The sequence below is a fragment of the Acomys russatus genome, chromosome 6, assembly GCF_903995435.1.
Source record: "Acomys russatus chromosome 6, mAcoRus1.1, whole genome shotgun sequence".
NCBI classification, from domain to species: Eukaryota; Metazoa; Chordata; class Mammalia; order Rodentia; family Muridae; genus Acomys; species Acomys russatus.
In genome coordinates, this window is record NC_067142.1 from 79,432,549 (window position 1) to 79,459,804 (window position 27,256).

The window sequence follows — 27,256 nt, forward strand, 5'->3', positions numbered from 1 at the left end:
GCTTCCCAACCTCCTAATGCAGTTCCTGCTTCAGAACTGTCATTTTTCTATGGTTATGAGTTGTAATATCTGCGGTTTTTGATGGTTTTAAGCGGCCCCTGTGAAAGGGTCATTCAGCCCTCAAAGGGGTTACAACCTACACACAGGTTGAGGGTCACTGCTTTGTAGGGGGAATTGGGACGGGCGAGAAACTGTCCAAGAAACAAAAGAGAAGTTGTACAGTTGTGAAAAGAGAGGACCCAGTGTCCTTGGGAGACCATTGGGAATGGTGCTGTTGGCCTTGCTGTCCCTGTTCAGTCTCACTGTGGGGAAAAGCAGCAAGGCCCTTTTCTATGCTTGCTTCTAGAGTGGTGTGCTTTTGCTTGCACAACTTCTGAATGAGGACAAAGTGCTTCAGCTTAAATGCAGGACCTATGAAATCCCCCGACACCCTGGAGTGACTGAGCAGGTAATGTAAAAATAATGTTCAGAGTAACAGTGGCAGAACTGGGGAGATGGCTCAGCAGTTAGGAGCCCTGGATGCTCTTGCAGAGGACCCAGAACACACGTGCTAGCTCAAAGCAACACCCTCTTCTGCCCTCCACAGTCACTAGGCACATGTGATACACATGTCATAAATGCATATAAAACATCCATATATATGCATATATATATATAAAGCACACATATAAAGTAAACTAGGAAAAAGAAATAACAGTGGCATTGTTTGGAAGCAGTTTCAGTTGCTCTTTTGCCTAGAAATTAAGAGATTTGTCTTGTGGCACAGTTAGCTGAGCTGGCATATTCAAGAAAGGTAATTTGTAGCTAAATTGAATACCAGTCTTCATATTTTATAAATGAAATGCTATAAGATGACCATCCTAGTCAGTATTTTACTGCTGTGAAGAGATACCATGGCCATGGCAACTCTTATAAAGGGAAACAGTTTCAGGGTTTAGTCCATTATCATCATGGTGGGAAGCATGGCAGCATGCAGGCAGACGGTGCTGGAAGAGGTAGCTGAGTGTTCTGCATTTGGATCAGCAAGAAGAATGAGAGACACTGAGCCTGGCTTGAGCATTTGAAATCCCACCCCCCATCCCCCAGGGACACACTTCCTCCAACAAGGCCACACTTCTTAATGGTGCCATTCTCTGGTGACCAGGCATTCAAATAAGAGCCTATGGGGGTTATTTCTATTCAACGGAAATGATTTAATCACCAAAATGATTTAAGGTGAAAATATATTAATGAAACTTTTTATCTTTTAAATTTTAATCCAAGTGTCAAAATTACCTATAGAAAAAGGAAAAAAAAATAGTCTACAGTAAAACAGCAGCTGTAACACTACTGAACCAGTATGCTTCTATTCAGTCTGTAGTGTACAGGGTTAAAGCTGTGTAACGTGTCGTCCTTTTTTGCACTACTTAGTTCCAGAAGTTTCCTTGTTAAACATGTACTGTATGCATATGTAGAAGATTACAGGAGTTATAGAAAAGCAATCTAGTACAAGAAACTAGATTTTGTGTGTCAGCATATAAGAATGAATTAATAACATAAATACTTAATCAATCATGTAATCAGGATGAGCTATGACTGTGAAAGAGGAGGAAATCCATGGGGTGAGATTTGTTATGAGCCTTGGAAAGTGGGCATGCAATATGATTGGTCAGTGGGAGGAGAGGGAATTATATTTCCAGCACTTAGGAGAAAAATGAGGGAAGATTTCTATATAGGACTTTGTAACAAAGAAACCCATTAGAAAACAGCAAGAAGCTGACTGATAAATAGAGTGATCAATGTTTGCATGAACTGAAAATGATGCAGATGGCAGAATTGATGCAGAGGGTTAGAAAAGCTCCAAAAGGAGGAAGTGGTGCAGCCTCAGGCAGCTGGAGTGCTTTCTCTTAGACTGGAGCTGAGAGAGGCTGGCATCAGGGAGGGTAGCTATGGCGAGGGTGTTTGTTTTGGAGTTTGGGGTTTCTTTTGTAGCTCAAGCTGTCCTGGAACCCACAGTCCTCTTACCTCTGCCTCTCTAGTGCTGTGATTATAGGTGAGTCTCATGCCCTGCTTGAAGTTGAATTTTTAAAAATTACTAAGGCAGGAGATTGTAACAAAAAGCAAAATTAAATTATATCTATGTGCTTACGAAAACGCAAAAAAAAAAAAAACCCACCAGGCCTGAGATGAAGCTCAATTGACAAAATGCCTGCCTAGTGTGCAAGGCTTAGGTGAAGTCCTCAGCACCTTAACAATATGAAGGAGTGAATGAGTGAGTGAATGAATGAATACAGCCCTGACTAGAGGCATCACACTTAGTCCTGTGACATAGGCCAAATGTGGGTACATTTATAAATAAATAAAATGTGGCTGGTTACTGAGACATCATATACAATACTACAGACGGCAGACTTATGCGACTGTATATGAATTTATTTGAAAATGCGTATTGGGATAGGCTTCTGATTTCAAGTGAGCGCCTGTGAGGTGTTGAGATGTTTGGTTGTTGTTTGCTTGGGTTTTGTTTTGTTTTGTTTTGAGACTGGGTCTCTCTCTGTAGTCCTGGTTGTCCTAAAACCATCCTGCCTTTAAACTCTACCTGTCTTTGCCTCCCAAGTGCTAGAATCAAAGGCATACGCCACCACACCCAGTGAGCTGCTATTTTTAACATTGACTTACATCTTTATAATGATTATTTCTCATCAGCTGGAATAAATTTTTATTCTTTTCACCATTATCCTGAAACCAGTTCCGACTAAATTCAAAATTTAGAGGAAGTTAAAGTCTGACTGGAAGGCACTCTGAAATTAGTTCCTCCTCCTGCTGCTGCCTTCTCCCTGATTGCTTCATGTTTTGTAGTTTACTATTTAGTCCTAGTATTTAACTAAATGTGATTTTTAAGTGTTTTTAAAAAGGAAGATGTTTACTTGTATGTCTGTTTAAGAAAAGGCATTTCCTTTATTTCCACCCAGAATGAAGAACTGAGCATCTTATACCCAGCGGCCATCGTGACTATTGACGGCTTCAGTCTTTTTCAGTCTCTTCGCGCTTGTCGAAACCAGGTAGCAAAAGGTAAATTTTTTGTCAAGAGGTCTGTAAGTCCCGTGAGGATAGTTTTATTCAGTGTGGCCTCTTCCTCGCACAAGTGAGGCGTCTCCTGCAGGGGATTGTTCATAAGCATGGGCCTCCCTGCAGTTCAGATGTTGGCAGGGGATGTGGCAGCCTGAGAGCAGCAGGCTTTCTTCACCTAACTCAGCAGCACAGCTTGCTGGGAGAGGACTTCACTGCGTGAGGATGTTAGTGCAACCAGCAAACCTCTCCCTGCATGAGAAGCGGTAGGACCCATGTCCTGACATCTCCTGACTCCATTGTCTGCCTCAGTGAGGATACAGCTAGTGTGTGCTCACAGGGGAGAGGGCCCAGCAGGCCAGCTTGGCCTCTCTGTTTGAGACACTTGTCAGTGAAGAGATGCTGGAAGCCTGAGCTTTGTGTGAGAACTTCATTATTGAGGTGAAAACCACATAGATGTCAAGAAGCCTCATTGCAGTGATGGTGGGGTGCATGTGGAAGCTAAGGGCCACAGCAAGAGTGATCCCTTAGCACTCTTCACTTGCTACTTCATTCATTCACTCACTTACTCATTCATTCATTCTTTCATTCACTTATTCATTCATTTACTCATTCATTTGAGACAAGATCCATCACTGAGCCTGGAGCTCACTGGTTCAGCAAGATTAGCTGGCCAGTGAGCCCAGGAATCTGCCTGTCTTCATCCCTCCAGCAGTGTCATTACAGGTTCTTTGCAGGTACCACACTGTGTTTCACATAGCTGCTGGGTTCCGCACTCAGGTCCTCTTGCTTGTATGCAATACTGATGGAGCCCTCTTTCCAGTCTAAATTTACATGAGGTACAAAACAAGCAGTTTCTTCTAGAGGGAAAATAAGCCTTCATTTGCCTTCAGTGGACAGATTGTCTCTTAGCAGCTTGTGACTGGGAAAATGCTCAAGTCTTAGTTTTGTGATTCTTTTCAGTAGGCCATACTTTTTTCTTATGTCAAAATACTTAGAATTTTCATACTGACTTTCATTACCTTTTAAATTGTTTAAACTTGCCCCCTTATAACTTCATTCTTTTGAGATTGATGAAATAGTCACCACTATTGGGGGCTAAGGCAAGAGGATCTCAGGCCCAGCATGGACTGTTGTGTGTGAGCCTATGTTATCCCAAATAAGTGAGTAAGTGAATTAATGAATGGATGAATGGTGACTGAGTGAGTAAAGCCATCATTAATACACATACAAAAAGAGAATTACCATTTTTTTTGTAGGTAAAATTTTATTAGTAAACTAGAAGTGACAATTGAGACAATTCTGTTAATGGTATTGTCAGCTTTTTGAAAAAATTTATTTATTTATTTACACCTCAATCCCTATTTATTTGTTGTATATAAGAACATAACAAAGTCTGGGCTGTTTGCCAGGTTGTATTTGTCAGATGCATCAATAAGTCCCTGAAACCTCTCTAGACACTTAGGTAAACAAAACAAGCTGAGGCCAGTGCTCTTGGGCACTGTTGGAGTTTGCTATTGGGAGAAGTTGCTTATTTTATTTATGGTATTGAACTTTTTCTTCTGTTGGGCAGCAGAAGGCTTGCAGGCTCATGCCAGTTTGTCTGCCACAGGTGAAGACTGCTGCTCACTCAGGACAGGTTCAGCAGGGTCTTTTGACAATTGTGTTGTGTGTACTGCCGTGGCATGACTAAATCTCAATTTATGCCTTTTTCATTAATGTGCTTCATTATTACTTGACATTTTAGAACAGTATATTACGCACTAGCTGTATGTTTTATAAAATGTTGTTCTATCCATGATGATTGTCTGCGTTGTCCCATTTTCATTTTGACAGCTGCAGCATCAGGCAGTGAGAACGTACAACCACCACCATTAGCTTATAAGAAATGGGGTCTACAAGATATTGACACTATTATTGATCATGCTAGTATTGGTAAGCATTGCTAGTTCTGTTTTTATTTTTATTCTTCCACTCTTTATTGAAATATCTAATTTATTTGAAATTGACATTGTTGTGTGAAAAAAAAATCCACTACCTTTAGTGAGACACTGGGAAGTTAGTTCCAACTTTTCTCTATGCTAGGCTTATGTCTTTATGAGAGAGTAGCAATTTTAATAAAGATTTAATTATATCCCCAGCATCAATAATTTGATGTAATTTGACTACTGACATTCTGATTCTTATCATTATCTTATATATCAGTTTTTTTAAAAATGTAACCTTTGAATCTCAGCACTTGGAGGCAGAAGCAGGTGGATCACTGTGAGTTCGAGGCCAGCCTGGTCTATAAAGCAAGTCCAGGACAGCCATGGCTATACAGAGAAACCCTGTCTTGAAAAAAACCAAACCAAACAAACAAAAAAAAATGTAACCTTTGGACCAACAGAACATATATAAAGCAGATTTCTTCCCATGACAGCCAGCTCTCAGGGAAAAAGATGTTCCATCTTCATTCAACTTTCTCTGTCTGGTCTCCTGATGAGACTCCCATGGTCTGAATTCAGCCAGAAGTTAGCAGGAACTGTTGAAAGTCTGGTCTAGGAAAGGCCTGAGGAGTTCTGTGGAGGGCTGGCCCAAGGTGTCTGGCACAGAGGCCTGCCCAGTCTGTCTGCACAGTCCTGTATATCATTCTTGCATGGACTACTCTAACAAATGCCTTACTGGTGTGTGTCATAATCTTTATGTGTTGACATAAAATTTCCAAAGTGTTGAGTTCAGCCCAGGGTCTCCTCCCTGCTCTGTTAATTAGACTTTGGAACATTGAAGCTGGCTGGGGGAAATGATTGGATAGAAAACATTATTCTATTCATTTACTCCCCAGCCTACAAAAAAAAAGAAAAAGGTACTGTAAACTTTACTTTATGTACATCTTTATGTAATGGTCTTAACTACCTCATTCAGTGATAAATACTGATTATTCCCTACGGTCTAGAGCTGGTGCTGGAAACCAAAGGCAATCCAGACGACCCTACCCTGAGAAAGCTTGGTTCTGCTGATATTGATAATCAGACCTACATGAGTACATGTGGTACTGCCAAAGCACTAGCAGGTTGTAGAGGAGGGAGTCAGCAGAATTGTGATCTAGACCATCCGTTCTAGCCTGGGGGTCCAAGGACTCTTTCCCAGGGGTCACATGTCAGACCTCCTGCATAGCAGATATTTACATCACGACTCATACCAGTAGCAAGCTGACAGTTACGAGGTAGCAATGAAAAAAACTTTATGGTTGGGGGTCACCATAACATGAGGGACTGTAGTAAGGAGGCACAGTGTTAGAAGGTTGAGAACCGCTGCTCTGGAGTAAAGGAAGTGCACAGACTAAGTGCTAAGGGCAGACCTCTCCAGAGAACATACCTGGGTTGAGACAGTAAGGGTGAGAAGGAGCTGCTGGGGGATTTGTAATCAGAGCATTCTCAGCAGAGGACAAAATGTGAACATAGGCCTGGGGACCCCAGAGATCTCAGAGGACTCGAGAAAGAAGGGAGCTCAGCGTGGCTTGATAGAATGAGTGTGAAAGGGGAAGTCAGAGTGGAGATATGCAGAGGGTCAGAGCTGAGGATAAGGAAGGTAAACTTTATTCTGCGTTTGGTTTCTAGGACAGCTGAGACTATGTAGAGAGGCCCTGTCCTAAACAATAAACCCAACCAAAAACATCCCTTGAGAGAGGTGTGGGAAAGGTAGCAGAGCACTAGGGGTATTTCGGAAGTTCAGGCATGTGAGAGTGATGGACTCAGAGCAGAAGCAGCGGTGTGACACAGGTATACACTCGCTCAGCTCTGAATCTGAGAAACGAGGGAAAAAGGATTCAGAGACTCACCCCCACCCCTCACCGAGTGTCTCGGCCTCCCTAAGTGACGGGATACCAGGTGATGCTGTCCCTGGTCAGTTGAAGCAGCTGGGTGGCTGAGCAGGTTGTTCACTGAAAGGAGAACGAGGAAGATACATAAGAGGGGCAAAGCAGGAGTTAGGTTTTGCATGTCGACTTCTGGTACATTCTAGCAGAGAACCAGGTAGGCAGGTAGACATGTGGTTTGAGGTTCAGAGGCAGTGGCACTGCAGATAGACAGGTGTGCACGGTGAACCAACAGCATCCAAGAGACAGCATGGCTCTCCGGCCTTGGCAGTCTGGAGCTCTTTATTGGCTTGATTTGAGCAGCTGGGGGAGAGAGGCGAGCACAGAAGCCAGGCTTGGGTGAGTTTGTTTCACAATAAATGTTTCCGTTTCCTAATTTCAAAAATAACTAATAAGAACAAGAAATAAAATTACAGCATCTCCACTCTTCATGTCTAGTCCTAATCTGTTCTTTGGGCTTCACTTTTTTTTTTTTTTTAAAGCTCTGTGTCTGAGCATTTTTACTGGATATTCAAACTTGATATCCAGTATTAAATTCTTGATTTCCTCTTCTCATACATGCTGCTCTTTTCCCACTTTCTTCCAGTTGCCTCCCTCATCCCTCTACTACTCCCAGTTGCACTAGGTGAGGGGGGGCGGGGGTGTGGCATGACCTCCTCTGGTGCTTGGCGCTTTGTCTTCTAGCCCTCTCTCACTGTGTCCCTTTGTGCTGATCTGGCTCCTCAGAGCACCTGGAGCCTTCTGCAAAGCATTGTAATTGCTGCTCCCCTGCCTGGAATAGTACCCACATAGCCATGCAGCTTTCCCTTGCTCAGTGCAGGCCCCTGTTCACATGCCACACTGTCAAGGAGGCCCTCATAGGTACTGAGGTAGATGTGGAACTTTTCCAGTGGGCTTGACTTTATGGAGATTTATTTTCAGAGAAAATCCAGGGTGTTTCACAATATGGAAAAGACTTTGTTCAGAGAAAAACTTAACAAGATTATAATCCCAACAGGAAAATCTAAGCTATGGAAATAGAATTATAGTTGGAAAACATAATATTTAATGAAAACAGTGAATAAGAAGTTATTTTTTAATGGCTCTACAGCTTTTGAAGGGATGAGAGAGGAGAGGGGCCCTCGGTCAGCTGTGTCACCCTATATGCATTAAGCACAATTCTACAACTTGTTACAAAAGATGGTGTTCGTCTAGACTCAGCTGCCAGCATATGGCAGTGTGTAGGGCAGAAGAAGTTAGTACTGCTGCAGACATCAGGCTAGCCAATCTGCACTGGGGCATTAGTGCCAAACAGTCCGGTTTGTTCAACTTTGGATTGCAGAGGATTGGGAGTGTGAGGAGGTGCTAGGACAGTGGGGCTGGGGTGGGCCCGGTGTGAACAGCTGTTTTTTAGAAGAGCAGAAGCTGCAGGTCCTCTCAGGTTAAGGTTTACTCTGAGAGCATGTGGAATAAGATTGGCGCAAAGGCTTGTGGGAAGGGCTGTTATAAAATGTGCATCTAAGATGGATGAGAAGGGAAAGGGAACCCAAGTGCTTTTGATAAGTACAGGGAAAAAAATAGGATTAGTGAGTTGAAACAATTGGTAAAAGTATAATATTATCGTAGGAGATATTAAAGTAGTAGAGATAAAAAAAAATGCTTGCAATTCATGCTAGTGATTTAATATCTATGAGCACTTACTTTCTTTCTTTTTTTTTTGGTTTTCCGAGACAGGCTTTCTCTGTGTAGCCTTGGCTGTCCTGGACTCACTTTGTAAACCAGGCTGGCCTCAGCTCACAGTGATCCACCTGCCTCTGCCTCCTGAGTGCTGGGATTAAAGACGTGTACAACCACGACCAGCCCTTATGAGCACTTTCTAACGTAGATATTTGTAGTTTTGAAAATTACTTTTGACTTAAATAAAACTAAATTAGTATCTTAAAGCAGAAGCGAAAATAATAGCTTAAATAAAGTCATTTTAGTGTTTTCAAACTGTGACTTCCATCTGTTTCTTTTTATTATAAGGTATCATGACTCTGTCACCATTTGATCAAATGAAGACTGCTTCCAATATAGGTGGATTCAATGCTGCAATTAAGAACAGCCCCCCAGCCATGTCTCAGTACATCACTGTAGGGTCCAGTCCGTTCACTGGCTTCTTCTATGCACTAGAGGTATGAGTTTCATCATGAGTAGAACTGCTCTGAATTTTAAAATTTGCCTAAAAATCAGATACAGTAACATGGCCTTAGAAATATTAAGTTTAAATTTGTAGATTTTTACCTGAAGCTAAAATTAGTCACAAGTTCCTTCTAAAGAATTTTTATAATCAAAGAAATTATTGTCTATAGAAGTGTTTGTGTGGAGTGTGTGTGTGAGTGTGTGTATGTGTGTGTGTGTGTGTGTGTGTGTGTGTGTGTGTGTGTGTGGTGTGGTGTGTGCTAGTGAGTGTGTGCAAACAAGTTTTTTTTTGTGGGTGCTTGGTTTTTGGATTTTCGAAACAGGGTTTCTCTGTGTACTCTCTTTGTAAGATGGTTGGCCTCGAACTCATAGAGATCTCCCTGCCTCTGCCTCGCTGAGTGTTGGCATTACAGGCATGCACCTGGCTCAGGCATGTGTGTTTGTGTGTCTCTGTGTCTGTGTGTATCAGCAACACAAATCCCAAGATAAAACCAATAGATAGTGTTTCTGAAGCCATTAGTTCTTTGACAGCTGAGTTTTGTTTAAATCTTTGTGTGACTGCCGTTTGCTAGTTATGTCAGCCCTCCAGGGATTAGCATAAATGAAGACCTATGAGACAGAACAAGCTGCCCCTTATAGTTGTTATTGGTTTTGAACATTGTTTCCTAAAATAGAGAAAAGCTAGGTGTTATACTTGGCAGCCTTTCTTACTTAAAAAGCTGTCTTCTCTGGATGGCCGAGCCATCTTTTTACTTTTATACAAATATGTATTTACTTTAAAAGGGAAGAGGCATTTGTATACAGCTGGGGATTCACAGCACAGCTAGACACTGCTGTGGTCTTATTGGCCTCCTTGGTTTCATTAAGCTGCAGTTTAAAGAGGGAACACTAAAGGTTGGCAATAGGCCGGCAGCGGCTCAGCACAGTGGGAAGGCCTTGCTGCAGGCCATGAGTTAGTTTGCATTGCTGGGGCCAGAACACTGACGGAAGCAACTTGTGCCACTAGTGGGTTTCACTTTTGCATCCTAGCACTAACTGGGTACAGTTGCTGCTGCTGAGGTTGGTGCCTCCAGAAAGAGCTCCGGCTGCAGACTTTGCAACTTGCACTTTTATATATGTCTTCTCTAGAAAACAGGTTGCATCTCAGTTGTCTCTGCCTGTCTGTTTTGCAGGGCAGCACACAGCCGCTGTTATCTCATGTGGCGCTCGCAGTTGCAAGTAAACTGACTTCTGCTCTCTTTAGTGCTGCCAGGTAATGAAGCAGCATTTTTAAATGGTCTGATTTGGATCTGGCTTGATTGTACCTAGACTCTGGCACTCTGCACACTAAGCGCCTTGAGGCCAATATTCATTTGTGTCCCCTTTCTTCAGTGGTTGGCTTGGTTGGAAAAGCAAGCATGAGGAAGAAACTGTCCAGAAGCAGAAGCCCAAGATGGAGCCAGCCACTCCACTAGCCGTGAGGCAAGTCACACACTTTTCTCACTGCTGTTACACTTACACTCACTTGGGGCCCTTAGCTGGTCTTCTGACTCTGTGACCTGTGGGCTTCTGAGAATTACTCCTCATGTAGGATTCTTTTTTCAACCGGAACATGAGTTCCCTGAAGAGCGAGGCTCTTTGCAGTGCTGGCTTGGATTTTAGAACATCAGGGTATCTGTGAACAGTAGGGTTTTTGTTGTTGTTCTTAAGTTTTTTGCAAGAGAGGGCTTGATTTTTGCTTGGCTTTCTTTTTAATTGTTGCTTATAACCTAAATATGAAAAACCATAAAAAAGGAAGTAATATTCCAGCTCCTCTTTTTAAAGATGTTCTTCACTGGAGAAAGCAGACTAATGAACTGTTAGTAAAATCAAATTTCTGAGGTTTGTAGGGTTGCGTTCATTACTGTGTAAATAAAGAGGTTACAGAGTCACTCTTTTTGACAGTACTGGGACTTTGCTCATGTGAGGCAAGCACTGCACCACTGAACTGTATTCAAGCCTTTTTTCTTACTTTGTACTGTAATACACCTGAATTCTGGATTCACTCAGCAGTCAAGAATTAGTCAAGGGGCAGGAAAGGTGGCTCAACAGTTAAGAACACTGGCTACTCCTCTAGAGGTCCTAAGTTCAATTCCCAGCACCCACATGGTAGCTCACAACCATCTATAATGTGATCTGATGCCCTCTTCTGGCGTGTAGGTGTACGTGTAGATAAAGTGCTCGTGTATATAAAATAAAATTAAAAAAAAAATTTTTTTTTAAATAAATTAGCCAAATGAGCACTTGACCTCACGGTTCTTTTCTATGTGTACTTCCTTCCTTTTTGTTTCCTGTTTACTTTTGTCACTGATAGAGCTCATAAGTTGGTCATAGGCCAATAGCGTTTGAGAAGAAACTCTTTAGGAAAGGAAAGTTCTTGCTTTGAGCAGTGAGCTAGTTACTTTTGTGTCATTGAGGTCAAAATGTTTGACAAAAACAGCTTAAAGAGGAAAAAGTTTATTTGGGTTCAGTCCCTTGTCAGTTGGTCCAGTGTTCTCGAGCAGAGCGTCATCGCAATGGGAAGAGGTGGCAGCAGAGTGCAGAAAGATGGGACCCAGGAAAAGGCCAGAGCCAGCTATTGCTTCCAAGGGCACCGCCCCAGTGACCTACAGCTTTCTGTTAGGTGTCTTCTTTGATTTTCACCCCCTCCTAATAATGCCATTGTATTAATAACCAAGGGGTTAATCTGTTCAGGTCAGAGTGCTCATTACCTTCTGTGGAAGCACACTGCAGACACTCCAGAGGTGTGCCTTATTCATGTCCTAGGTACCGTTCCGGCATCAGAGGTACCCGTCACAGATGATGTGTGGATGTCAACAAGATGTGCTCCCTACCCCACCAGGGACACACTGGGGGAGCTAAACAGAAGAGCCTGTATTGCAGCAGAGCATCCTGCAGTGCACTTGCCTGTTGTGTTTTCTGTGACAAGACTCTTACTCAAAGAAAACTGAAAGGACAAGAGAGTACTATGGAAATGCTTTTCTTTTGTGTATTATTATTGTAAATGCCAGATATGATGAATTATTAATCCAGGCAGGATTTATATTCATTTAGAAATGGGCATAGCCTATTTTATTTATGCATTTTACTATTCTATATTTCTAGCTTTGAGTGTGATTTTAGATTTTATCTATTTTTTAATGATAGATTTGGACTTCCGGATTCTAGACGCCATGGAGAAAGCATATGCCTGTCTCCTTGTAGTACTCTGGCAGCAGTCACAGATGATTTTGGCAGAGTTATCTTGTTGGATGTAGCTCGAGGAATCGCAATACGGATGTGGAAAGGTACTTCCCTACAAAATGGAGAAAACGCTGCCTCACTTTTTACCCCAGTAGTTGAACAACTTTATCATCTTTCAGCTTTTGGTTGGTAGCAATATTCAGTCCCCTGTGACTTTTCTTTTTAATGTCATCTTAGGTCAACAGCACTTGACTGGTAGTTAATTGACATATCATCAAGTGAAGCACTGGCTTTTTGATGGGTTAGTTTGGGTTGGTTTGTGCTGCCAGGGCCTTGTGTGAGCTCCCGCTGAACTCCTGCTTGTCACAGGCACTTTGACCTCTTCCTCCTGCACTTACTTGCAGTTCTGTGCTTGTTAGCTTCTGGCCCGTGCAACATTCCTTTCCCTTTGTAAGGCCACTGTTGTTGCTGACATGGCTGCCTGTGTTTTCCAGCTGCTTCCGTCACTTGTAATTTCCACGTGTATTAGTTATAAGAGGCCACCCCTAGCACCACAGCGTCGGCTATGAGTATCTCCACGTGCCACCCAGCAGTGTGAATAGCAGGATGGCGACTTTATCTTTTGCTTGTATGTTAACTACCAAACTAACACTTCCCAGAGTAGAGGTAGAGATGAACTCAGGAAGCTTTGATGATGTCAACTTTATTTTCTTTTTAAAGAAAAGAGTGAGGGGGAAAAAAAAGGAAAAAATTTTAAAAAGAAAAAAAGAAATGAGTGATCTGAGTAAACATGTTTGGGTGACAGGTTATTACATTTAAAACTCTTTTCTGTTTAAGGTCTAATAAAAAGATAATGTACTTCTCTATCTTGTCCTGATGCTCTCCCTTCCCCCTAAATAGTCAGATGTGCATGAGGACTTACTTTTGAGTCCAGATGAAGAAACTGATTTGCTACTTTTTCTGTCTGCAAGGGTATCGGGATGCACAGATCGGGTGGATTCAAATTGTAGAGGACCTCCATGAGCGAGTACCAGAAAAGGGAGATTTCTCCCCCTTTGGAAATACTCAAGGTCCCAGTCGAGTAGCTCAGTTCCTTGTGATCTATGCACCACGAAGGGGGATTTTGGAAGTGTGGAACACACAGCAAGGGCCTAGAGTGGGAGCTTTCAACGTGGGTAAGCACTGCAGGTAAGCTGCCAGCCCTGGCATCTGCTGGTCCCAGAGAGAAGCGCAGGGGAGCTTTTCTTAAAGCATGCAGTAGACTGCAAGGCACTGGGAGGATTGCAGAATGCTCTGTTGTGGTTTCCCTGTGGTGCACAATTGAGGATTATGTATTACATAGCAAAGAAGTGTTACTGAGAATGTCATGGTCTGCTACTGGTGTAAGTGAGCTTGTCTTTTACTTATGTTATGAAGACCCCAGAGGAACAGTCTACCAGGGTTTTCTAGCAAGGCACATACACTTCATTTGCCATTGCACCGTAGGTTTTGGTTGTGTTCTTAGAGTTTTCTAGAGCCTTTGTAGAAAGTAAAGAAAATAGACCTCCTTCGTCCGAGTTGGGTCTGCTTCTCTTAACTTCCTGGTATCAGTGTTTATTTGTCCAGAGGATGCCCTGAGTTGATGAAGATGTAGTTGTAGTCAGAGCACCTGTGTCCTTTCTCCTCCTGCTGATAATCTTACCCGCTGGTACGTGATTGCCTTAGGCTGTTGTATCCTGGCTACAAAATAATGGGCTTAAACAACGTGACAAGTCAGAGTTGGCAGCCTCAGACTTACCAGATCTGTCTTGTGGACCCGGTGTCTGCAAGTGTGAAAGCGGTGAATGTGCCTTTCCACTTAGCCCTGAGGTAAGAGTTGCTTTGTGTTTGCTGTGACTTTGCTCTGCACACTTTACATAGCCCTTTACCTTGGGCTTGTTTGTTTGTTTGTTTTATAGTTAGTGTTTTGTGGTTTGTTTTTACCACTAGATGATCCCTTTAAAGTTAAATAGGAAGCATACAAGTAAACACATACAGACAAAAAAAAACCAAGTTGGATTGCATCAGGATTAGAAAGAACACAAATGTATGTTGTGTAATAAGTAATGCTTATTATTTTAGTGATAAGAAGAGTGAAAGAGCCAAAGACCTGCACTTAGTGAAGAAGCTGGCAGCCCTGCTGAAAACAAAAGCCCCCAGGCTTGGTAGGTGCCTTTAATCAAGTAGTCCTAGCATTGTGGCATTGCGAGTGCAGCAAAGAACTTAACTGTTCTGAGCTGTTTCCAGCCCCTTTCCAGGACGAAGGGAGGGACATGTCTTCTTGTCAGTGCTCTGAGAGGATGGTGTGTGTGTGCATCTGGTGTGGGGGAACCTGTGAGTCCATAGAGTGTCAGTACAGACAGCTCCTTTTCTCTCACAGAAACATCTTTCTTTATTAAACTGAGAATTCCAGTCTGACTTTCTCATTATAGATTCATTTGAAACGGAAATAAAGGAGTTGATTCTTGATATTAAGTACCCTGCAACCAAGAAACAAGTAAGTGTGTCTAGTAAGTGAACTTTACTGCTGAGAAAACTAGATGTGTCAGTCAACCTTGAGAAAAATTGTATTTTTTTATTCCCATGTGGGAGTCTCTGTTGTCTCCCCTGTTTAAAAAGCTTAAGTAGTGTTGCTAGATATGTGATTGTATGTGCTTTATGCACACACATACATACATGCAGAAGAGTAGAATCAGAAGAACAACACAAGCACAGGTGTGCGACAGCACCTCAGGAAATAGGAGGTCACTGGAGCTCTGAGGGGCCCAGCTGCCGCCCTCTTGCTAATGCTCGTTTCTGTGTAGCTCCTCTGAAGCTCTTGATGTGTTGGCGGCTTTTTATAGCTGGAGACATGGTGTCTGTTGTGTTCTGTTTTCCGTGTGTTTCTGTGGTGCCCATGCTGAGCAGGGCTGCAGTTGTAACCTTGTACATGCTGCAGTCACGCTCACTCTCCTGCCATTGAACCACTTAGGTTGCTTCCAGTACCTTAGTCAAACCACAGTGCCTGGTTTTCCTTGTGTGTGTCCTGGGACACATTGCAGGTTTCTCTTGAGCTTACACCTGAGAGTAGGGTTGCTAGGCTGTGAGTTTCTGCAGCTGTGTTAGGTGACACATTGCTTCTCCTGACTGCACCTGTAGTCTGGAGTCCCGTGTGTCACCGCCATACATTCCGCAGTATTGCTAGACTCACTGTTGAAAGTCAGATCAACTTTGACTTCACCGACCTGAAGGGCTCAGGTCCATCAAACTTGCCTCACTTTTAAATGCCGGTTGCAGCCAGTAGGTTGTTATGCTTCCAACCGTAGTTATGACCTGGCCTTTGTTTTTGTTTGCTATGTGGCTCACAGACTCAGGGAGCCACCTGAGTTATTTATGTGTTGAAACAGATACTGAAAACTACTGACAGCTCTCTAGCTGCATAGGGTAGTGCTTGTGGCGAAGGCCATGCAGGCCTGTCATTCCGGAACCTCTGCATGTTATGTGGTGTTACCTATCTGAAGGCCAAAGCCTCTACTCCTGCAAGGGTTTTGGAGGTCTCATTACTTGGGCACAATTGATTGCACCATTGACTATTGTTTGCCAACTTACCATTCAGTGCTTCTCCTCCTCAAGGTTAGGAGTGGGGCTAAAAATTATAATTCTCTAAGCTCCTGGCTTGTTGCTGTGGTAACCAGCCTTGTCTTGTGACTACCAGAGATTACTTCACTGAAACAGAAGATGTTTATGTTCTCTCCCATGCAGCTACAGCGGTCTTAGGAGTTCTGTATCAGGAATCTGGGGGGCAAATGCTAAATGTTATAACAGAGCATTCTCTCAGTCTCTCCATCTGCAGGACTTTAACATGCCTGTTCAGGAGCTGGGGCCAAGACCAGTTATTAGAACAGAAGAGTCTTTAGCACCCGTCACTCAGAGACTGTCATTGTTAGAGATCATAGGAGCAGTACAGGGACCAAGGGCAGAGACTAGTTTGTATCTTATTATTTCACCACATATGTGGGAGAAATTAGTGAAGGATGATTTCTGTTGGAGTCATTTAAAAAAAATACTTTATTAGCTAGATGGTAGTGGTACGTGCCCTTAATCCCAGCACTCGGGAAGGAGAGGCAGGCGGATCTCTATGAGTTCGAGGCCACCCTGTTCTACAGAGTGAGTCCAGGACTACACAGAGAAATTCTGTCTGGAAAAACAACAAACAAACAAAATACTTTATTGTTATTATAGAGCAAGAAATTCTCTGTGATCTTTACTCGTAATTTTCAATTCCACTAACTGCTAATTGACTTCCCTAACCCCAGGACAGAAATCTCAGTTATTGAACATGACATTGTGATGACAAGGCAGCCATCTGAGAGAGTTTAGTGAATCCCATAGAGAAAGTCATAAGCCAAGAATTCTCTCTCATACCATCATTATCCTTGCTGTCCACCACAGAGCAGCCCAGCTGGGATTATGCCTGGCACAAGTTGTCATATGAAGGATTCTCATCCTCCTCCCCCTCGCCATGCCACCAATTCATACACGAAAGCATGGATTTTACTTAAAATGCTAGAAAAATCAAAATTGTCTATTACCTCACAGCATTAGAGGAATGACAGAGTTCAATAAAGACTTTGGGAGACTGAACCCAGTGATGGGAAGGAAGTGTGCTCGCCCACCAGCCTGTCCTGTTGGAAAAACGGAGGCAGTTAACATTTAGCCTGGGCTTTAGTCTGTTTGGTCCCTTCCTTCTGTACTGGAGATGGCTGCCTCATTATAGGACTGGTAGTTTTGTGAGTCACCTTCTGCACCCATTCCAACCCCTGAAATACCAAAGTCATTGGGTTATGAGACCAGTATTTATCTTATACTTATTTATTTTTGGATAGGGTCATACTGTAGCTCTGGCTTATATGGAACTCACAGAGATCATCCTGCCTCTGCTGCCCGAGTACTGGGCGTCCTGTGCCCTACCACATCCAGTGTAAAGGGCTTTTAAACGATGTCTCCTCAGACAAAATCCAATTTAATATGCTAATATGAAAGGATAAATAAGAACTTTAACTGCTCCTGACTCGTTGATGCTTCCCCTGACTCATCTTGCTACCTCAGGCCTGATGTATCTTAGAACCTGTGACTTAAGATGTTTAAGTGTCTAGAGAGGTTGAGACTCTGGAGGGTAAAGTGTGTACTGTGTAGCTAGCATGGAATAGTGGCAGCATGCCATGTGCATGTTCACAAGTGGTAAGGAGCTGATCAGCTTTCATAACTGGCATGCCAGGAACCTCTGTTTGTCATTCATTCCTAGTAGAGACCAGTTCAGACTTTGTGTTGGAGAAGAGCTGTGTCCTCTTTATGTTTTGTGGCCATTCTGTGATACAGAAATTGCCCTCTAGTTATTTCTTTCTCAGTCTGGACATAGGATCCATCCATCACATACTACTTTTAATGTAATTTTAATTCTCAGGTGTGAGTGTTGAACTTGGGAATAGCACATATATGTATATATAAAGTGAAGCAAAACTGTTGCTGTATAATCACTAGGCTTGCTCATGGTTTCTTCTAGGCTCTGGAAAGCATTTTGGCCAGTGAACGTTTACCATTTTCCTGCCTTAGAAATGTTACTCAGACTTTAATGGACACTTTAAAAAATCAAGGTAATCTATATTGTTATGGTTTTATTTCAGATTATATATCTTGTTATGGGACATATGATGCCATCACATTATATTAATATAGAAGTGAGTGGTAGATGATTGGAAAGTAGATAGAAGGAATAGGCAGGTCGGCATAAAATAGGGCCCTTACTCTATACTCTTAAGGCTTTAAAGGATTGCCCATCTCGCATGCATTTGAGTTTCATCTGAACTGTCCCTGACTATATTAAGTTATTAGGAATAGTTGTTGTTCATGTCTCACTACTGTGAGGAAAGATGTCAGCGCAGAGCAGAGTGATAAGAAGAAACCCCAAACAGCACATCTGTGCTGTATCCCCTCCACCATGACTTAGGGGACATTTTGAAAATGGGGGCCAGAGGTGGGTGGGTGGAAGGGGAGACTGGAGGAAAGTTGTCCGGATATGACAGAACCACTGCACTCATGAAGTCACTGCAGCTGCCGTTGCCTGCTCTAAACCTGTGTCAAGTCAGTATACATCACTGCATTGAGGGCAGTGGGGCTAATAAGCCTGCACCCCTTCCTGAGGAGCTGGTGAGAGTTGATGGCTTCTGGAGGTAGAGAGTCCATTTTCTTTAGGGGTATGGGCTCCTATTAGGTCACACACACTCCAGTGGATGGCCTCACACCCTGAGTATAAGGGAAGCAGAAACAGGACTCAGTGGGTTATTTAAAGGGGAAAATGGGCACGCCATACTTATTAAGCTCCCATCCCTCAAGAGTGTTAATAAAATAGCAAAGTTTTGTTTTGTTTGGTTTTTGGTTTTTCGAGACAGGGTTTCTCTGTGTAGCCTTGGCTGTCTTGGATTTGCTTTGTAGACCAGGCTGGCCTCGAACTCACAGCAATCCACCTGCCTCTGCCGTCCAAGTGCTGGGATTAAAGGTGTACACCACCACACCCGGCTAAAACATCAAAGTTTAATGTGAAGTTCCACAGCTTCCATTCCAGATGACTCCTGTAGATTGTGTGTCTGGCTAATTTTGATATGTGATATTTTTATTTGCAAAATTTTTGTTATTAAAGTTTCTAAAATTAAAAAAAAAGTAGACATTAAGTTGGGAAGGGGTAGAGATGAATATGCTGAAAATGTAATATAAGCATACGTCAAATTCTTGAATAGTTTTATTCAAGTATTACTTTAAATATTAAAAAGTAAAACTGTAAGCTGAGAACTTAATTGATTGACAATATAAAAATTTTAAAAGAATGAAGAGAAGCTGTTATTTTGAGAATTACAGATCAGTTTGAAAGCCATTGGGATGAGGGTGATGAGCTGGCAGTGTGCAAAAACCAAACAGGCCTGGGGTCATGGCACAAGCCTTAGTCTCAGCCCTTGGGAGGCAGAAAGGTGGGCAGAGCTCTGAGTTCAAAGGCCAGCCCAGGTACATAGCAGACCCAGTCTTTACAGACAACAGCAGGAAAACCTAAACAGGTTCTTCTGCTATCTGTGGCTTTTGCTTTGCCTCCTAGGAGAAAAGAGGTTTCTATTAGGAACGTTTATATAATGTTTTCTGACTGGGGTAATGGTGACATGATGTAGCCATATACACTGCACTGTGCCATCCTTTTATGAACAAGGGAGAGTGTTTCAGAATTCACAGCCTGGGATTACATTAGCACAGCTGACTTTTATTTGTTTAAGCCTGTCTGAAAAGAATTACATTTTGAACTGTGGACTGTAACTCCATATTCTGTTCAGCTGAGCATAAACTGGCTTCAGATTCCTAGTATCAGTTAAGTTGTGGTGTGCAGTAGATTGAGCCCATCTACTCGTGACTTTTTCCTAACAGTAATATGTGAAGCCAGATTTATATTTAATTACATTTATACTTAATCATATTTAAGTTACAATAACTTTTAAAAAGCTGTATTAAGTTCTTGCATGGCATAAAGCATCTAATTTTGAGGTTGTTTCATTCCTGACATTTTGAGTAGATTTAGAAAGTCGGCTCTTGGTAAACAGTGGATGTCTTAGAGCCCACACCTTAGTGGAGACAACTCACTGAAAAGACATACTGTACTTACAGAGTCCCATATCCCTTGAAAGCATTAACAAAAGATCTGGCATTATGTAGAAAATAAGCCAGATCACAAAACAAAAACTAAAAATAAGTCAGTTTCAAGTCCTATTGATAAAACAGAGTCCTGAAATTTTTCAGAGTTTTGTATGCTGTTGTATTATAGCTGTGAGAACATGGGTAGTGTTTCAAGTTTTCCACATCTGGCTTTTCAGAGAATGTGCTTGTTTCACATTAGTGAGAAATACTTAAGTTGTGCCAGGTAGGGAATATTTCCTCAGGATTACTCTTGAACAAAATGAACTTAATTGGTGGAGGATATTAGTGGAAGTCTACTCCAGGCCTTTCTGCCAGGCTGTCTTGAAAATACATTCATCCTGAGTGAACTCCATTGTCTTTGACCTGCCTTGATCATAACAGAACCAGGCAGCCTTACATGTGCACACCCATCCTCAGGTAAGCACAGCAGGTGCCAGGCAGCCTTACATGTGCACGTACATCCTCAGGTAAGCACAGTGAGCATCTGGGGATGAGCAAAGCAGAGTTTGTCAAGGTTGTCTCCTTAAGTATAATTGCATACAGAAATCTCTCTTGCTCTGTACCTCCTCTCGACTTACTAGAAAATGCTTTCACTTAAAAAGCTGGACATTTTACTATAATGGGAAAATTATCTTTGCTTTCAAAATCTATGATAGGCATATCAGTATTTAGTCCATTAAGGAATTACATATTTAGGAGATTATGAAACTCTGAGCCTGTTAACTATGTCTAATATGTTTTTCCTCTGCCTTTTAGAACTTGAGTCTGTTGATGAAGGATTGCTACAGTTTTGTGCCAGTAAATTGAAATTACTACATCTTTATGAATCTGTCAATCAATTAAATTCTCTTGATTTTCACTCAGATACACCGTTCTCTGATAACGTGAGTAGCTGCAATCAGTGTTACCACAGCAATCCCTCTGAGTACTTTCAAATGTTAAACTTTTTGAGTAAACAATAGAAAATTAAAGGTTTGAGGTGGGTTTCTTATTGCTTTTAAGAACTGAAAGGTATATTTGCTTTATCAGGCCTCCTTTTTATCCTTTGCTGCTTAATTTGTATTTATAAAAATATAAAAATAGAGGCTGTAGAGGTGGCTCAGCATAAGAGCACTGGCTGCTGTTCAGAGATCCTGAGTTCAATTCCCAGCACCCACATGGCAGGTCACAACTATCTGTAACTCCAGTTCCAGAGGATCCAACACCCTCTCACAGACATACATACAGGCCAAACACCAATGCAAATAAAATAAACAAATTATTTTTTAAAAAGAATATAAAATATTAATTCTCATTGCTGATTCATCTTTACTATGTTACATTCCTTTTAAATACTCTAGACATTTTTTCAAGGGGATATCTTATTCACTGTCCTCTTGCTTATGAAGAGACACCATGACCAAGGCAGCACTTATAAAAGAAAGCTTTAATTGGGGGCTTGCTTAGAGCTTCAGAGCATCAGTCCATCTTCATGGTGGGGAGCACACAGGCAGGCAGCCATGGGGCTCAGAGTTTGTACCCTGGTCCACAGAGAGACTAGACTGGCCTGGCCTTTTAAAACCTCAAAGGCCACCTCCAGTGACACACCTATTTCAACAAGACCACACCTCCTAATCTTCCCCAACAGTCCACCAACTGGGAACCAAGAATTCAAATATTGAATCTATGGGGCCATTCTCCTTCAACCACCACATGTGTCTTAAAAAAAAATGTTTTGAAAACTTTACAATAAAAATATTTTCAGTTTTTTGATGTGACAAAACCCTAATTTTTATCTTTCCTTTTTCATTTTATTATTACTGCCTGTATGCCTGTGAGTGTGGGTGTAGACCTGCCATAGCTCATGTGGTGGACAGAGCCACCTGTTTGGAGTTACTTCTCCGTCCACTACAGGCTCTAGCGGTTGAGCGCAGGTCGTCAGGCTTATGCACAAGCCCTTTGCCTTGCTGAGCTGTCTCACTGGCCATGTTTTAAAGAAAATATAAAAAAGATTCTGCCTGACAAGAGGTCAGTTTCTGCACTGTTAGTAAATTAATGCTGCCTGCTCTCTTTTGTGAATTATGCACTGAAATACAATTCTAAAATAGCCTGTCTTAGGTCAGAGTGTTAAAGATAACTGGACTAAGTGTTGTCTTACTTGTGTAAAACAGCAAGTAGTGACAGCCCCTTGCAGTCTTTAGTATAGTGCAGTAGTTGCTCTAAAACATGTATTCAAAGTTTCCTTTAATGGAAACTGGCAAGATAAAATGTCTTTCTTCCTCTCAGATAACTGTTCTCTAGTGTGAATTGCCTCACCAGAACCCCATTGTCTTCTGCTTATCCAAGGCAGGCTTATTAAAATGATTTGTCAAGTCACCTATAATACTTGTTTGAAAATTAGCCTGTCTTAGTGAAAGTTAAGGTTTGATGTAAACTTTCAATTTACATATCTAACCATATAAATATTTTTTAACTGAAAAATAAAAGAATACATTCTGATGTCTTCTTTTCTGTTTGGGGGACTTTAGATTTTAGCATTTTAGTAATGCATTCATGGTGGCGTTCTCTAGGTACCATGAACTTTTTAGGAAAGTGAAGTTACACTGACGCTCTTTATGATTGTTTCTCCATTATATAATATGTATTTATTAGGAACCAACTGTTAGAAGATGTATAGTACTCTAAAAGAAACTTCCTAAAATGGCACTGTTAGTAGTATATACTGTTAGTTTATCTACATAGCCTCATAGTCATGAAATGTTATTTAAAACTAACATTTGAAACACTACATTGCCTGTGTCATATTTCATACTAATTTTAAAAGCCTCCACTGCTTCCCAGCCTGGAGTCTCAGTTCTGATAATGGGCTAGCGTTTGTGGCAAGCAGTTCATAGAGACTTTTGTCTTGAAGGACTTGGCTGTGCTGCTGAGGCTGGATGACAAGGAACTCCTGAAGCTCCGGGCCTTATTGGAAAAGTACAAACAAGAAAACACCAAGGCCACTGTCCGGTTTTCTGAGGATACAGATGGCGTGCTGCCTGTTCAGACCTTCCTTGACTATGTAGAGTATGAGAAGGGTGCGCTCAGCATAAAGAACATAAGTGAAGAGGCGCACGTGGCTCTAGGTAGGTAGGCCCTGAAATGTGCTCTGTATGCCCTCCCTCTCCTGCAGAAGTCACGTGCAAGGGTACAGCAAGTCAGTGCCTGCTTCTGTTTTGAGGTTCAGCGACCAAAGAAGTGTGTGTGTGTGTGTGTGTGTGTGTACACATATACTGGTCAATGATATATTCTGGGGTGTCCACACACCATGTCATACAAATTTAATTGTATTAATAAGCCTTCTAATAAGAAAGTTTTAAAAAAGAAGAAGAAAGAAAGAAAGAAAAGAAAGTATTAGGGCTGGAGGAATGGATCATACAGTAAAGTGCTTGCCGTCCAAACATGGGACCATAGTCTGAAATAGTATCTATGTAAAAAGCCAGGCATGGTGGCATCTGTCTATAATCCTAGTACTGGGGAGACAGAGATGAGGATCCCTGGGGCTCTTTGGTCAGGTAGCCTTGCCTAACTAGTGAGCTCTAGGTTCAGTGAATGAGCTATTTCGAAAAATAAAGTGGGGAACTTTTGAGGAAGACTTTTGACATTGACCTCTGGCCTCCACCTGTGCATATGCACATACTGTACACACACAAGAGGCAGCTTTAAGGCATAATGATTTGCCTTCTGTTCTGTTAAGTCAAATGTAGATGTTAAGTTCTTTTCTTTCGGGAATGGAGACCCTTAATCTTAGCACCCAGGGGTCAGCGGCAGGTGGGTCTTGGTGAGTGAGACTGGTCTGCCCAGTGAGTTCCAGGGCAGCCCGGGCTATGTAGAGAGACCCCCCTCTCAAACAAAACAACAACGGAAATTCTCTTTCATCTGGTTCTGCTTCCCTGGAATCCCAGTTTACAGGTAAGACTGTTAACCTGAATATTCATCATCAGTAACATGTTTGTTTGTTTTGCTAGGCAGTTTCTTTTTCTGGAAGTGTTTGCATGGAGAAAGCTCCACTGAGGATATGTGCCACACCCTGGAGTCTGCTGGACTCAGTCCTCAGCAGTTACTGGTAAGGTTTTGTTACTGATTGCTTTCCACATGTTCCACAGAAGTGTTAAGTCTCACATCATTATCCTTAGCGTATCAAGGACATACATTAAAAGCATGAAATGATGAAAGAAAATTACAATTACCATATAAATTTTGGAGCTCAAATATAGAATCTATATTTGGGTGGGTGCATTTATAGTAGATTTTGATCATCAGTTGTTACATTAGAACTAGAAGAGCTCTTAAAAAACAGACTTCCCTAAAATGTGTATAAAATCTATGTCACCATTTTCAGATCTTCAAGGGCAGAATCTTTACACACAAAATGCCCTTCTTACTGTTCATGAGCGCACACACAGTGGTCTTTCACACTTCAGCACACATCTCAGGTTTCGGCCAGCATTTGGACAGCCCACTCCTGTGAGCTTGGCACTGTACTCAGAAGGACTTTTATTGAGCATTTAGAAGTCCTTTAAAGATGGGTTCTTTTCTACTAGTCTGTGAAAGTGTGTGCCTCAGGAGGGAAGGCAGCTAAAGTGCACACGAATATCAATAAGCAAATGTATTTTAGTAAGTGATGGATTATGTAGACTTCATATATCTTTAAGGCATATCTGCTATATAAATAAAAAACCATTGGGAAACACATTGTAACGTTCCCTTAAAGAACATAAGAAAAGTGGGAAGGGGCCAATTTAAAAGATATAAACTGGGATAACTCTTTCTGTGTAACCTTTGTGAATAGCACAGTGAACCCTTTCTTGTTCCGATTCTTTGTTCTCTTAGTTGTAGCGATGATGTTTCAGAATTGTTCATGCACTAAAATCGCATAAGGCTTTGTTCCAGGACATTGGAGCAGAAGCAGGCAAATCTCTGAGTTCGAGGCCAGCTTGGTCTACATAGTGAGTCCAGGCTACCCAGGGCTACATAGTGAGACCTTGTCTCAAAATTGAGTTATAAAATTGTATATGCATGTATACAGTTAAGAACATTGTCACTTGTGAAATTTGAATTGATTTTTACCAATATTCATTTCTTAGTTTTGATCTTGGGTGAGATATTATATTAAGGGACATGGTGGGAAGAGATCTGAGATTTCACTGTGCCTACCCTGCCAACCTGCCTGCCTGCTTTCCTTGTTTCCTTTCTCCCTCCTTCCGTCGCTCCTTTCCTCTTTTTTTTCCTTTTTTTTTTTTTTTTTTTTTGGCGTGTGTATGTGTGTCCCTCTGAGTCTTTATGTACACATGTATACACACAGATCTTTATGGATTATCAAAAGTTATGTCAGGTGTCTTCCACAGTAGTGCTCCATTTTACTTATAGGGGCAGATTCTTTCACTGAACCCAGAGTATGCTAATTCCAACTAGTCAAGCTGGCCAGAGTTCCCTGGGGATCCTCTTTTCTGCCTCTCAAGTGCTAGGATTCCAGGCAGGCTCTTCTGTGCAGATTCTGGGGATTCATACTCCAGGCTTCATGGTTACTTGGCACGTGTTTTATCCGTGGATCCATTTCCACCACCCCATGTGCATTTCTTTTTAGTTACTATCAAATCTGCAGTGCTTTCCAAAGAAGAATCTGGAAAGAAGGGGTTCAGATTTGAGCTGTTGAAATGAAGCCTTCGTAGTTTATATTGCATATTCACTGGCAACACAATTATGTTGTCTAATTCCCATTTTAGCATATTGTAAGTGATAGCTTTATTAGAGCTATGTTCATAAAAGTGCATGCTTGTCATCTCAACACTTCAGGAAGCTGGAGTAGGAGGCCATGAGTTTGAGACCAGCCTGGACAATGTCTCGTGACAAAACATAAAAAGAGGAGCTTGAGGTGGAGTCAAGGAGTTGGAGCAGGCCTATGGAGGAGGAAGAGAAAAAACACTATTTTAGAAAGGCTTCCATCCAGCCATGAAAGCATAGCTATTTCTATAATACCAGTTTCTCAGGCTAGGGGACAGGATCACAGAGTTCAGGCCTACCTGGGCTGTGGATATTCAGGCCAGCCTAGTTAACCTAATGAAGCCCTGTCTCAAAATTTAAAAAGCAAAAAGAAGGCTCATCAATAAAATGAATGCCTGGCATGTGCCAAGGCCCTGGCTGGGTTCAGTCATCCTCCATGTCTTAGAGGGAACAAGGGAGGAGGGAAAAAGCTTTTTAGATGTATTTATGTTGCCAGGCATTTGCATTCAATTTAGTTACTTTATTGCTATGTTAGTGTGTTCATGTTTTCAGAGCAGGTATGGTTTTATTAAGTTCTGGTTGTGTTGAGGAAATACTAGGAAATGCAGCTCAGGTAAAAGAGTTCGCTAAATTTTATAGTCTGTGCTGTTCCTAATCTGTTACCTCAGTATTATTTCACAACTGTTCATATGTGGAATGTTTATATATGGAACAGGCTGATTCATATGTCCAGATTCATGCTATCATAGTCAGATTGTGCATGGTGTTTGTTCCTTGCTGTGCTGACTTGGAACACTGTCTTCCTTTGTATCCACTTGGTAGTTGATTTTCTGTGGCAGATGTTCCTGTTGTGGTATTTGTGTCCTTTGTAATATATGTCTCTGTAGTCACCTTTATTGTCCCTGAAGTTTAAAATACCTTTTGGCTATGAGTGTTTCTAAAATTACAATTATTTTGTTTTATTCTGATGGGAACTCATCTGCATTTTGTACAGATCTGCCTTTGAACAAAGGTTACCTGTTAGGAAATTTTAAGTTTATTTTTAAAAAGAAAAAGGAAAAAAAAATTTAGAGAGTGAACAAAGGACGACTCTGGGCAAGAGAGGGAAGGGGCTGACACGGGGAGAGTTGGGAAGGAAAAGGCAGAACAGGGTTTTGCTTGTTCAGAATTTGCTAAAGGCCTGGGATAGGATTCATGGGAGAAGAAAGAAGAAGAACTCACAGGATGAGGCTTATTTTGTCTAGCTATCTCCATCGAAAGTAGTCTTGGGTTGCCACTTTAATTAGTGTTTTGAACTTTTTTGTTAAGTGTGTCATACACCAAGCTTTTAAGTACACTTAAAAACCTGGTGGCATTTTGTTTATTTCTTTGTGGGGCAGGATCAAGTGAGAGAGTCTTTCAGTGTAACAGACAGATCTGGAACTCATGATCCTGCACGTGTGATGCAGCCTCACATGTGCAGGGTTGCAGCCATGCACCAGACACAGATGTGCTTTTCTGTAAAGTCTATTCGTACATTTT

The 27,256-nt window shown here is 41.8% G+C and overlaps 1 protein-coding gene and 1 non-coding gene across 3 annotated transcripts in view; both read left to right on the forward strand.

Moving 5' to 3' along the window:
• The window catches only part of Rab3gap2 (RAB3 GTPase activating non-catalytic protein subunit 2), an 88,707-nt gene that overhangs the window by 36,336 nt on the left and 25,115 nt on the right, over positions 1-27,256 (forward strand). For both annotated transcript variants that reach the window (XM_051148088.1, XM_051148087.1), the window contains 15 exons: positions 347-448; positions 2,952-3,051; positions 4,885-4,983; positions 8,909-9,057; positions 10,237-10,316; positions 10,436-10,525; positions 12,230-12,369; positions 13,237-13,453; positions 13,970-14,113; positions 14,366-14,448; positions 14,716-14,780; positions 17,826-17,916; positions 20,750-20,877; positions 22,884-23,097; positions 23,980-24,077. In XM_051148088.1, coding sequence (XP_051004045.1) covers positions 347-448; positions 2,952-3,051; positions 4,885-4,983; positions 8,909-9,057; positions 10,237-10,316; positions 10,436-10,525; positions 12,230-12,369; positions 13,237-13,453; positions 13,970-14,113; positions 14,366-14,448; positions 14,716-14,780; positions 17,826-17,916; positions 20,750-20,877; positions 22,884-23,097; positions 23,980-24,077 — 1,800 coding nt within the window. The remainder of the gene's footprint in view (positions 1-346; positions 449-2,951; positions 3,052-4,884; positions 4,984-8,908; positions 9,058-10,236; positions 10,317-10,435; positions 10,526-12,229; positions 12,370-13,236; positions 13,454-13,969; positions 14,114-14,365; positions 14,449-14,715; positions 14,781-17,825; positions 17,917-20,749; positions 20,878-22,883; positions 23,098-23,979; positions 24,078-27,256) is intronic.
• Positions 5,750-5,881, forward strand: LOC127191206 (small nucleolar RNA SNORA36 family). The gene has a single exon (XR_007830830.1). It is a non-coding gene; the product is annotated as a small nucleolar RNA SNORA36 family (small nucleolar RNA).